The 12,869-nt window shown below is 43.5% G+C and overlaps 2 protein-coding genes across 2 annotated transcripts in view; one reads left to right on the top strand and one right to left on the bottom strand.

The window, feature by feature from the left end:
• The window catches only part of LOC135398939 (tRNA (guanine(6)-N2)-methyltransferase THUMP3-like), a 283,535-nt gene that overhangs the window by 161,996 nt on the left and 108,670 nt on the right, over positions 1-12,869 (bottom strand). The window lies entirely within an intron of this gene.
• LOC135398732 (zonadhesin-like) overlaps positions 1-12,869 on the top strand; it is a 55,724-nt gene that overhangs the window by 8,341 nt on the left and 34,514 nt on the right. Inside the window, exons 8-19 of the mRNA XM_064630115.1 lie at positions 521-642; positions 1,266-1,361; positions 2,098-2,286; positions 3,727-3,835; positions 4,329-4,450; positions 4,941-5,036; positions 5,112-5,300; positions 6,530-6,608; positions 7,302-7,423; positions 8,201-8,296; positions 9,015-9,203; positions 11,234-11,306. Of these exons, the coding sequence (XP_064486185.1) occupies positions 521-642; positions 1,266-1,361; positions 2,098-2,286; positions 3,727-3,835; positions 4,329-4,450; positions 4,941-5,036; positions 5,112-5,300; positions 6,530-6,608; positions 7,302-7,423; positions 8,201-8,296; positions 9,015-9,203; positions 11,234-11,306 (1,482 nt within the window). The remainder of the gene's footprint in view (positions 1-520; positions 643-1,265; positions 1,362-2,097; positions 2,287-3,726; positions 3,836-4,328; positions 4,451-4,940; positions 5,037-5,111; positions 5,301-6,529; positions 6,609-7,301; positions 7,424-8,200; positions 8,297-9,014; positions 9,204-11,233; positions 11,307-12,869) is intronic.

Below are 12,869 nucleotides of genomic sequence, written 5' to 3'. Positions count from 1 at the left end.
TCGCGGATATAGCCTATACCTCACATTTCACAAATTTCAAACCTTTCGTAGCTGCTACTTTCGTGCGTTTCATTAATTCACATTATTTTCATTGCTCAGAAAAGTCTTCAGACTGAATTGTTATACATTTTTCCCGCATTTTATAGATTCATAAAAATTTCGACCAAATGCAATGCAAGGCTAGCAGTACAGGCTTTACAAGTTACAGAGTTAGCAGGCTACATGGTTTCCAGTACCAGTTTAAGTTGAGATAACCATCCGAGCGAACACGCACCGCTGTCGCGCATGCGCGAAGGGAACCATTTTTGGATACAGCGGACAACGCTGGGCGGCGCTCGCGCCCGCCATGCAGTCGCGCGTTCCGTTTAAGTTTGGTGCCGGCTGTACTCAAGGTTTCGACAACATCAGAAATCCAAGTTGGCTAGATACATATGTAGAATAATTAGCGCGTGCCTTTTAGATTGTTATACCTTATCCTAGCCCTAGCGAATTTATCTCCTGTGACGTTTTCATTTTGCAGGGAATGCACGGCTACATGCATGAGGGGCTTTCGCTTCCCGGAAGGGGTGGATGCTGTCACTCTTACGTGTGACGCAGCCAGCCGTGTGTGGGGTCCCACACCCGTGTTCCCAGATTGTGAAGGTAACGAAAAAGAAGTACCATATACGGACACTTATGATAAATACTTACATATCACAGTAACTTTTCACACCTTCATGGTGTAAATGTCTTATCTCGTGGGTCACATACGAGTACACTTTTGCGGTGTAAATTTCGCACCATACAGAGAGGTGCTTTGCAAAACGCCCCTTTAAATGCTGTATTCCACAAAATGCTCCATTACAAAGGGCATATTCCACAGAAAACACCGATTCAAAAGGGGGTTTATTCCATTATAAACACTCTATGAGATGGATGTTTTGCGAACACCCTTTTTGGCGCTTTTCAGATAGATGAGCCCGCGGAATACAAAATGGTGCTTATTTGAAGAAAAAAAAAGAAAGAAAATAAAAGAAAGGAAACACGCCCCCTTTTATATTGAGAGGTGAATTACACTTACTGTGTGCGTGCACAATTAATATCGGTGAAATCATAAAAAACACACAGTCATAGGTACAGGTTAAATAATTCTAATACACTGTTCTGCCTCAAAAACTTCACGCGATCACTTTTTGAATCGTACCTGGAACCTCTACAGCGCATGCATTTGGTAATCTGCATGAGGGTATCAGTGGCTGATGTGATTTTAACTGTACGGCTTTCAGGAGTTTGCGAACCTGCGTGTCTGAACGGGGGCCAGTGTTACGGTGACAACCGGTGCGTCTGTGCCAGGGGATTCAGAGGAAACTATTGCCAGTATTGTAAGTTACAAACATCCAACTACTTCGTGGATACGTATTATAGTATTCCATTTCCACGTTATCTTTGAGAATTGTGGCACCAGTTTGACCGACGGCTTTCTATGGATTCGGGTTCTAGAATTTCGTCACTTACTATTAAAGAAGAAGAGTATTAAGTTTTTAAACACATTTGTAACATTCAAGTCCTCAAAATGTGAAGACAGATATCGAGATAAATAAATAAATCACAATATACTACTAATAATAAATATATAACGAATCACAATCAATAGCGTAAATCACGCCGTTGCTAACAGGAGCGTCCCTGGCTTAGAGAATGCGTTACACCATAGACAACAGCTTACATGGGAGTAGCGAGGACCAGCAGTCACTAGGGGTAAATATTCTGAAGCAAACAAACCGCACATAGCGAGCACTTGGCGAGCTCTCTTTCGCTTTGGCTTTGTTTAGCTGTTCCCTCGAGGCTTTCACTGTTATAACTGTCTCAGATGAAATAGTAGATAAACGGTAACGTCTCAAAAAAAAAAAAAAAAGAAAGGTAACACATGCGGAACAATTGCTTGTTCTCCTGTAGAGCGTGCTTTGCCGGCATGACACCCGCGCAAAAGAGAAAGCCGCCTTTAGAAGAAACAAATCTCTACAAGGAGGGAGAAAGCAAGATTTGAGTCGCATTTAAAACTAAACCGTCAAGATAAACGTTCTCTTTCGATCCTTTTAATACTGTTTTCACACGTAGCTGTAAAGCTGTGCGATCCGAGGAAGTTCGCATTTGGCGGTGGATTCAAATGCCAACACTCTCCCCTGGTGACGACTTGCAACGTGAGCTGCCCCAGTGGTTTCCAGTTTGAGACGCCGTCTCCTGGTGTCTACAAGTGCACACCCGAAGGAGATTGGGACACAACGAGCATACCCAAATGCGTACCAGGTAAAGTATAGTATAATATAGGTATAATATAGCAAGCGTAGTTAACGTGAGAGAACTGATGCTCTGAAGGAGGAACAACATAGAAGGGACAATCACATGCAAGGCCTCAAGTTGCCTAAGAAATTAACGATGAAAGATGAAAGTCACTGAAAAGGTTAGCCAGCTGTAGGACTCGAACCCGCATCTTGTGGATTACCGGTCAAGGGCTCTACCAATTGAGCTAAGCTAACACGCCTTCTCAGAGACTTCCAGGGTGCGTCATCGGAAGGGATAAATCAGTCACTCTTTCTCACTCATCCTCCTTTCACTCTTACATTTTTACTCTTATAGAAGATGTGGGTTCGAGTCCTACAGCTGGCTAACCTTTTCAGTGACTTTCATCTTTCAAGCTTAGTTAGTTTTTGCGCCTTTCTGCGCTCACATGGCAAAAAAAAAAAAAAAGACAGCACCAGTAGCGGCGGCTGAAGACTAATTGCAGCTGTCCTCTTTCTCGGTTAACACACAACTCGCAACTCAGCCCAACGGTATCTCCGCACCACACTTTTGCTTTTCTTCTGTGTTTCGAAGGCATTTCAAGCACTTGAAACGTCGGAGCTACTCTGCAGCCTATACGGGGTGTTTCACGAAAGTCCCCCGACTGAATAACTCGTGAACAGGTGGCGCCCTTGAAGAAATTTTTCGGTTTGGCCTCCAGACGGTTTACATCAAGCCGTACTTGGACTATGTAGGTGGAGGTGCGCGCGGATAAGGTTGATAGTATCCGCAAGGTAACCGCGCGTGTGAGATCCGCGACCGAGTCTGCAAGCGCGCTAGTTGAGATAGATGTACTCAGATAATGAGTTTGGAATGACTTTGTGTTCTCAATTATGGCTCCACCCAAAGGACATTGGCAGAGACACCAACGCTCATTTACGGATTTCAAAACATTATATTTCTATCTGCAAACGAGGATGTCGCGCGGATCTGTGGACATCCACCGCACTCGCGCGGACTTCTAGTCATAAGGTCGTCAAATTCACTCATGACTGTCGTCAGGCACATCATTCACCATCACTATTTTGAAGATGGGCTGTGACACGACGCGATATGATGTTGATATCGAACGATGGCGTATGACGTTGACGTCAAATGATGAGCAGTGAGGATTATGTCCAATGATATGATATATGATGCTGATGTCGAATGATGGGCAGTGAGGAAAATGTTTAATTCGTGAGCAATGATGATTATGTTGGATGATAGGGTATGACGTTGATGTCGAATGACGGGCAGTGAGGATGATGTCCAATTCGTGAGCAGTGACGATGATGTTGAATGGTAGGGTATGACGTTGATATCGAATGATGGGTTATGACATGCTGGGTTATGATGTTGATGCGTGGTGGTATCTGGTTGATATAACGTAATCTCTAGAAAGGTTCCAACATTTGTATCCGTCAGGTGGGGAAACAGGTGGGGAAACTGGTGGACAAGTAGTTGGACCGTCCTGTCAAATGCCCCCAGCCCCTAAAGCAGCATCGACGAGGTGTAGGACTACTGCTGGTGTCATGTAAGTACCTTGATTTAGGAGAACAAAAGTTTTCGAGGGCGTAACAAGAGCAGGGTACCGCTTGTAATTATCGTTCGACTGAATTCGCCATTAGACCAAGCCAATATCTATTCGACAATTGGAATTCAGCTGAATTTCTGTAAAGGTATCAGTCTTGAGTTACATGCTCTTATAGATTTTTGTGTGTGCCCCCCATATACATTTTAAAAAATTTCACTGTTTCCGCAAGTCCAATTAAATTGTACGCCCTGAAATTGTACCTGCCCTGATTTGTTGAAAAAGGGAGGAATACGCTTTTGTGTGTGTGTCACAAAAAAGGCGTACACCTCACGTTTTCAACAAATCAGGACAGATAACGATATCATTCGAGCTGATGGTTGGCTAGGAGCGTGCTATGCGGTGAAGTTTTTTAAGAGTTTACCTATGGAGGTAGCCCCCCATGCACAGACACCAACGACACTAATATGAACGTGGCGACATTTGCTGCTTGCAGGGAATGCACAGCTACTTGCATGAAGGGTTTCAGTTTTCCGCAAGGACTGAACGAGGTCACCCTCACGTGCGACGCATCCACCGGTGTGTGGGGACCCACACCCGCATTTCCAGATTGCGAAGGTGAGGACGGAAACACCGTTTTATTTTTATTTTTTTTGTGCGCTATATTGCGCACCATGCGTAGAAGCAAGGGCATGAGGGCATCCGAATTTATCGAAGTAAACAGACCTTGAATCGCCAACTGTAGGATGGGACAAGCGTTAGCTTGCCCTTTAGACCCTTTTAGAAAAGCAAGCGCCACCTGTGGCACGCAAGGCCTCACGGGAACTAAGAGCGCCTTAAATCATTACGAGACGGCCAGAGGCGGAGGTAGATGAAGAACAACAACATTCCCGGGTGTGCGCAGCAGCAGCGTCAGCCGGGGTAAACCATATCCGAAGCAGACGACAGAGCAGTGTGCCTCAAAGTTCCCATGCTGCTTTGCGCCGCACGCTTGGCGGCGCGCGCGTCTTTTTAAAATCGTCTATTGTTACCGTTACGAAACGCACTCGTTAACGCACTTGCGTATAAGACAAACGCTGCCGTTCCTCAGAAATGTTATCTCATTCAGGTGTATGCGAGCCTGCGTGTCTGAACGGCGGGCAATGTTACGGGGACAACCGGTGCGTCTGTGCCAAGGGATTCAGAGGGGACTACTGCCAGTATGGTAAGTCGATCGCACTGAGCAAAAATTGAGACTACAAGACTAACCCGCGCCCCTCGTTTCTCTTTCCCCACCTAGCCGTGTCGCTGTGTGATCTCAGGAAGTTCAACTTCAACGGAGGATTCAAATGTAGACACGCTCCTACGGAGTCCGTTTGCAACGTCAGCTGTCCGGAAGGCCTCCACTTCGAAGCGCCATCTCCGGGGGTCTACCTGTGCAGTCCTGAGGGAGTATGGAATGCAGAGAGCATACCGAATTGCGTTCCTGGTAAAGTGTTTTTTTAAACCGTATTCGTTTCGTGCGTAGTTTATTTATCGAGTATTATTACGTGACTCGTTCGATTGTTACGTCGTAGCGCCGGGGAGCACGACGAAAAAACTAATTTTATGAAAACATAATTGCAGCACATATTAAGGAAATTATTATAAGGATATATTTAGGAAATAAGGAAATGCAATCTCATTCTTGAGAGCCCCACTCTCACCCTCAACGCATTAACCTCATGCTTTCCTTTTAAAGTCATCTTCTGTGATCCATCTCATCGTTCTTTCACCGTTTGTTAGTCATCTTTTTTTTTGTCACCTTTCTCTTTAATCTACCTCATCCTTCTTCCATCATTTGTTAGTTTATCCTTTAGTTCCTAATTCATTTTCTTTTTATTTATTTCGTATTTCTTAATTTTCTTTCTTTATTCATTTCTTATTCCTTCCCATTTCTCTCTTTCTTTCGATTCTTTTCTTTTTATTTAATTCTTATTTCTTAATTTTATTTATTTATTTATTTATTTATTTCTGGAATAGCAAGCCGACGTCCCGTTTGGCTGACCTTTCCTTCCTTTTTTTTTCTTTCCTTTTCGTCTAATAAATATATGCCCCCCCTATTGACTTTAATCTGTGGACAAATAGTGCAGCGCGCTTTCCAGAAAAGCAGTATTGAGAAAGATATGGGACCGTTTTGCGTTTTATTTTGAAGGTTTCCCCATTTAATACGCGGGGACGTCCAATCACTACTCGCAGACGACGGTGGTTCGTCTCCATGGCTACGACCGCTGAAGCTCGTTCGTTATTGGCTACCGCCGTTAAAAACGCGATTCTGATTGGCTGACTCTTAATTGTTACGTCACGGTCGACGAGTAAGCGGGCTTTCTCTGCCTATAGGTGGTTTCGGCACAGCGTACTAAAAGTGCGAGTGCGTAAGAATGAAGGGGTATAGATCAAGGTTAATTCCTTCCATTTCTTTTTCTCTTTTTAGTTTTATTTATTTATTATTATTTTTTGTTCTTTGCTTTTTTTTCCTTTTTTTTTTTGCGGGCAGATGAGACACCTGCCAGTCACCGCCACGCACTCGGTTTATCGAAACGTTGTGCTGCTCGGGTCGGGAAATTTTTTTCGAGATCTCGACGTGATGCACCATTTTCCTTCTTCTTTGTTTTGTGTACTCCACGGCGAAACATGCCGAGGAGAGGTGCGCTAAAAAGTACTTGTATCCTTCTCTAGAAGTAACCGCACCTCCCTGCGAAGCTCCCCCTAGACCTAAAGATGCGTCCATGAGGTGCAGGACTGAGGCAGGGAAAATGTAAGTATAACCAGTATAAGTATTCCCGAACATTCGATAAGTTACCGGTTCCGAACATTCGGTTTACCCATCGAGATGAACCTTTTTAGCACTTCGAAACTTCATTCAAATTTAAAAATTCAATTTTCAAAGTTCAAATTTCTAAACCTCCCGACGTTGTGACAAATGTGACCGATGAACTGGACGGTCACCACGCGAGCAATAATTGCAAAAAGTAGTTGGAATAAATGTTACTAGAAGTACTTGAAACACTGCCATAGTTTCGGTGCCCTTTAAACGGGCCTGGAGAAAGTATGACATACGCAGCCCAGATGGTGGACACAAGAGAACGTACAATTTCCTTTCTAGCTTTGGTAATAAAAAAAATAATAATATTTTTTATTATATCGATTTTGAAGTTCAGAGGTACAACGTGGTGCTCTCGGCATCCGCAGAATTCAACTTCTTCTTTCAGTTCTTTTCTTAGTTTAGTTTTTGATTTAAAAAAAATAAAGAAAAAGAGAGAAGAGGTTGTATAAAAAGTAGCTTGCATCCTGGGATTGTCTGAGTTTGCCGGACGAATGTGAATGGACAAAAATTTTACGGAAGAGCGTTCCTTGAGACTCTTTAAGCGGAACCATAGTGTAAACGTAGAACATGTCAGAATACAATATCGGAATAATAAAAAATCTTATTGATTTTGACTCCTTGCAGGCATTGTACAGCTACATGCACAGAAGGCTTACGCTTCCCGCTAGGGCTGAACGAAATCACCCTCACGTGCGACGCTGCCAGCCGCGTGTGGGGACCAACACCAGTGTTTCCAGACTGCAGAGGTAACAGAGGACCTACCATTTTTTCTGCGGTTCATGGTATAGGTGAAACCTGTACGGAACTTCAGTAGGCACGTGCGAATATTCGATTTTTTTTTTCGAATACGGAAGCGAATAATCCTGTATTCGATTCGATTCCCATATCGAATACGGAATTATATACTATTCGAATTTCAAAACGAGTCGATGTTTCTACCAAGCCACGGCGAAAAGAGAGGGCATAAAACTACACTCTTAAAAATGAACTTCACCGCATAGCACGCTCCTAGCCAACAATTATCTCGAATGATATCGTTATCTGCCCTGATTTGTTGAAAACGGGGGGCGTACGCCTTTTCTGTGACAATTATGAACAGCATAAGTGTCACAGAAATGGCGTACGCCCCCCCCCCCCCCCCCCCGTTTTCAACAAATCAGGGCTGATAGCGACATCATTCAAGATGATGGTTGGCTAGGAGCGTGCTATGAAGTGAAGTTCATTTTTAAGAGTGTATGTGCGCGCTACTTCATATTCTGATCCATATGTATCGCTTATATATGGTGCACACATATTTATATCGGTGTGCATGCTGCATGTGAATCCAGTGTGGCTGTACAACTATTCGCTTCGTATTTAATTCAGCTTTTTAAACCGTTCGCTTCGATCATGTATCTATTCGCTTCGGTTTCGCAAGAATAATTTGCGCATCCCTAAACTTTAACAGTACAAGGAAAAAAAGCAGAAATGATAAATGATAAGTCAGTGACCGCCACCATTTATTGGAAACGTGTCTCGCGCAGGTGTGTGCGAACCTGCGTGTTTGAACGGCGGAGAATGTGACGAGAACAGCCGGTGTGTCTGTGCCAGGGGATTCAGAGGAGAGTACTGCCAGTACTGTAAGTCAATGGCTCGGAACGAAAATTAAGACACACTCTTAAAAATGAACTTCACCGCATAGCACGCTCCTAGCCAACCATAATCTCGAATGATATCGTTATCTGCCCTGATTTGTTGAAAACGGGAGGCGTACGCCTTTTTTGTGACACTTACGCTGTTCATAATTGTCACAAAAAAGGCGTACGCCTCCCGTTTTCAACAAATCAGGGCAGATAACGATATCATTCGAGATTATGGTTGGCTACACTCTTAGAAATGAACTTCACCACATAGCACGCTCCTAGCCAACCATCATCCCGAATGACAACGTTCTCGCCCCTGATTTGTTGAAAACGGGAGGAGGAGCCTATTTTGTGCCCATTATGCACGGCAAAAAATAGGCTCCTCCTCCCGTTTTCAACAAATCAGGGGCGAGAACGTTGTCATTCGGGATGATGGTTGGCTAGGAGAGTGCTATGTGGTGAAGTTCATTTTTAAGAGTGTACCTTGATTTGTTGAAAACGGGAGGCGTACGCCTTTTTTGTGACACTTACGCTGTTCATAATTGTCACAAAAAAGGCGTACGCCTCCCGTTTTCAACAAATCAGGGCAGATAACGATATCATTCGAGATTATGGTTGGCTAGGAGCGTGCTATGCGGTGAAGTTCATTTTTAAGAGTGCACTGAGATTACCATCACCTAACCCGCATTCCCGTATCTTTTTCCCCCACATATAGCTGTTTCGCTCTGTGACCCGAGGAAGTTCCAGTTTGGCGGTGCGTTCCAATGCCAACATTCTGCCGCTGGGACCGTTTGCCACATGAGCTGCTATGAGGGTTTTCACTTTGAGACGCCGCCCCTAGACGCCTACCAGTGCAGCGCCGAAGGAGTATGGAATAGCGAGAGTGTGCCCGCATGCGTTCCTGGTGCAGTATTTAATCTTTTCTTCTTTTCTGCCCCTTGTATCTCGCGTTCAATTTCTTTCATTTTTTTTTCTTTTTGCACGTACACTCTTAGAAATGAACTTCACCGCATAGCACGCTCTTGGCCAACCATCATGCCGAATGATATCGTTATCTGCCCTGATTTGTTGAAAACGGGAGGCGTACGCCTTTTTTGTGACAATTATGAACAGCATAAGTGTCACAAAAAGGCGTACGCCTCCCGTTTTCAACAAATCAAGGCAGATAACGATATCATTCGAGATTATGGTTGGCTAGGAGCGTGCTATGCGGTGAAGTTCATTTTCAAGGGTGTACTTTATACTAGAGTCACTAAATTGGTGTCAATAGGAGTCACTAAATATATTTAGTGACTCTAGTTTATACAGCTTATATCACTCATAGATTGATATTGACTGATACGTTAGGGTGGTACTGTTGTCATAGAAAAAAAGAAAAGAAAAGAGAACGTGAGAGACAAGACAAAATGTGTTGCACGTACAGAAATTTTTCATCGTTTTTCATAGGACACGAATAATTCTTAGTGCGAATTTCGGGAAAAAAATTTACGGAAGTTTAACAGAATTTCACGCCCACGGAACAATAGTGTGCACCCGATATGCTAGGAACGTGTCGCTGGAAGTTCTCGTGGTCTTTCAAGATTTCGATAACTGACACATTCGATAACATTTCGTTTTCGGCGTCCCATGGTCTGTAGCGTCACACTTAAGAGTGTCTCGGCGTTTAAACATTCCCAAATAGACTAGACAACTTTTACCCACGAAAAGGTGCTTATCCGCATATAGTTAAACGAAAATATTTAAAACGAAAAATTTAAAATTATGAGAAAATAACGAAATAATAGTCAGGGCACCAAGTGCAGACATGAATGTAACTTTTGCAGAAACACTTTTCGACGAGCGTTAGACACGCATAGCTGAGAAATGAAAGACAGCGTCTTTCTTTTAACGTATCTATTCTTCTATCTATATTCACCAAATCTATTCTTTGAACTTGAGCGCTCTTCCATTTTTGCCATGCACTCTTAAAAATGAACTTCACCGCATAGCACGCTCCTAGCCAATCATCATCCAGAATGATATGGTTATCTGCCCTGATTTGTTGAAAACGGGAGGCGTACGCCTTTTTTTGTGACAATTATGAACAGCATAAGTGTCACCAAAATGGCGTACGCCTCCCGTTTTCAAGAAATTAGAGCAGATAACCATATCATTCTGGATGCTGATTGGCTAGGAGTGTGCTATGCGGTGAAGTTAATTTTTAAGAGTGTGGGTGCCGTTCTTACCCATCTCTCTCTCTCTCTCCCTCAATCTCTCTTTTTCTTTTGACACAAATAACACGGTATAGCATATCTCCTTTTACCGTCCGTGTCGTCTTCAGAGTAATACAGTCAACCCTCGATTTATGAACACCCTCGGTTCCCCGAAAAAGCGTTCATAAATCGAGGGATTCATGAATCGAAAATTCCATTAAGTTAGTACTATCGAGCAAATGGAACAGTATTTCGGAGTTGATATTGTGTTTATAATGCAATGTATTGTGTAATTTTGCTTCGGACCATGCCTTCCGCTGTGTCAATTGAGGTCAGGAACACTTCTGCAAAAAAACGTTTGTTGTTCGGATTTCGAGGGGTTAAGAACCGAGGGTGCAATACCTCGAAAACGTTTTGTCTGTTCAGGCGTCATTCATAAGACCACGAATAATCCCTTTGAAGGTTTTTGTTGGCCTCGGAACGATCCGTTCATAAATTGAGGGCAAAAACGCTGGACAACTCCTAATTGGTTCCCAGAAATTCCATTCATTATTCGAATATCGAGGTTCATAAAACGAGGGAAAAATGCATGTAAAAAGTTTGGTTCCTCGTGCTAGTGTTCATGAAACGAGGGAATTCATAAATCGAAGGTTCATAAATCGAGGGTTGACTGTATACCGAAACTTAGCTTTCTAGTGCAGCGGGATCGTGCGAGATGATTATATCGGCAATCTTTCCCCAGATGGACCTCCCTGCGAAGCTCCCCCGAGCCCCAAAGGTGCGTCCACAAGGTGCAAGACCGACGGTGGTAGAATGTAAGTACGACGGGGCAGAATGACACCAGGGGAATGGGCGCATTCCAAAGCTGAACCGCGAGAAGAGTTTTGTTTCGCGCGTTCAGTGTATTGGAAGATTTCCATATCCGCGGACACACGCGTATTCCAATTTATTGGCCTTTCTACAAAGTTTCAAACGCGAACTTCTCGCGTCCATTTCTTCGTGTACGTCTATGTCTTCTGTAGACCCTCAAATTTCACTTAATAACGCCTTAAAAAAGGGGTGAAGTAATGTGACGAATTCAATTAACACTGCGGTTTTGGAGTAGCCAGTTCTGACTGGGTCGGGACTAACCTCTCCATATTTTTCTTTCTTTTCCAATCCAATCCAACACAGCGGTCACACTAATCGTAAAATGTGATTGAAATACATTATCACTGCAAGCTAATTGGATAGCAGCTGTCGTGTCAGTTCATTCAAATCGATTAATAACAATCAATAGTTATAGTACTGAAGATATGATAACCAAACTTTGACGTTTGGCGTTTGGTTTAACTGATAGTTATAGTACTGAAATAGACGTACAACTGAATTCGAGACCTCGACTCAGAAAGGATACTTCCCAACAACTGTGCTTCTAAATTTTTTTTCCCTCTTTGTTTCACACATCACGAATATGAACAGAGGGAACAATTTCTTATCTGTGGCATTCACGTGCCCATGAACGTGACCCTGAATACTTATTTCTAAAGGAAGCAAAGCAATATACGGGTGACGAATGCTCCTCATCTTGCAAATTCTTTCTACGAATGCTTTTCATCTCACGATCACGACGCTAATCTAAGTCCCTGAGAGAAGGACTTCGCACACATAACTCCTTAAGATGTTATCATCATCATCATCACCATACATTATCAAAACAGAACTTCACCGCATAGCACATTGCCACCAATGATAGGGTTACCGCTTGTGATTCGAAGAACGAGGGGGAGGGTGGGGGGGGGGGGGGTCGTACGCACGTTTTGTAGCAGTTTGGATATACGATAATTGCTACAAAAAGGCGTACGCCCCTCTCCCTCTTCAAGTCAGAGGCGATAACCCTATCATTCGTGGGAGTGGTTGGCGCACGACCTTCTATGCGGTGAAGTTCTGTTCTGAGAGTGTAATCCTGTTTAGTCCATTGAGATGGTAGGATGTACCTTGCACATCCACTCTTAGAAATGAACTTCACCGCATAGCACGCTCCTAGCCAACCATAATCTCGAATGATATCGTTATCTGCCCTGATTTGTTGAAAACGGGGGGCGTACGCCTTTTTTGTGACAATTATGAACAGCATAAGTGTCACAAAAAAAAAGACGTACACCTCTCGTTTTCAACAAATCAGGGCAGATAACGATATCATTCGAGATGATGGTTGGCTAGGAGCGTGCTATGCGGTGAAGTTCACTTCTAAGAGTGTACCACCTCCCGATTGGTTTGGTGGAAGGAAAAATGGAATGGTGAGTGGCGTCCATGAAACCCTGGCTACTCCATTTCTCCTACCTGGAAGGAGATATAAATAAAAGCAGCAGAAAAGAGGCGACTCTTAAACGGACGGT

Source organism: Ornithodoros turicata, chromosome 6, assembly GCF_037126465.1.
Source record: "Ornithodoros turicata isolate Travis chromosome 6, ASM3712646v1, whole genome shotgun sequence".
NCBI classification, from domain to species: domain Eukaryota; kingdom Metazoa; phylum Arthropoda; class Arachnida; order Ixodida; family Argasidae; genus Ornithodoros; species Ornithodoros turicata.
Note: the sequence above shows the minus strand (reverse complement) of the source record. Positions and strands in the feature narration are given on the sequence as shown.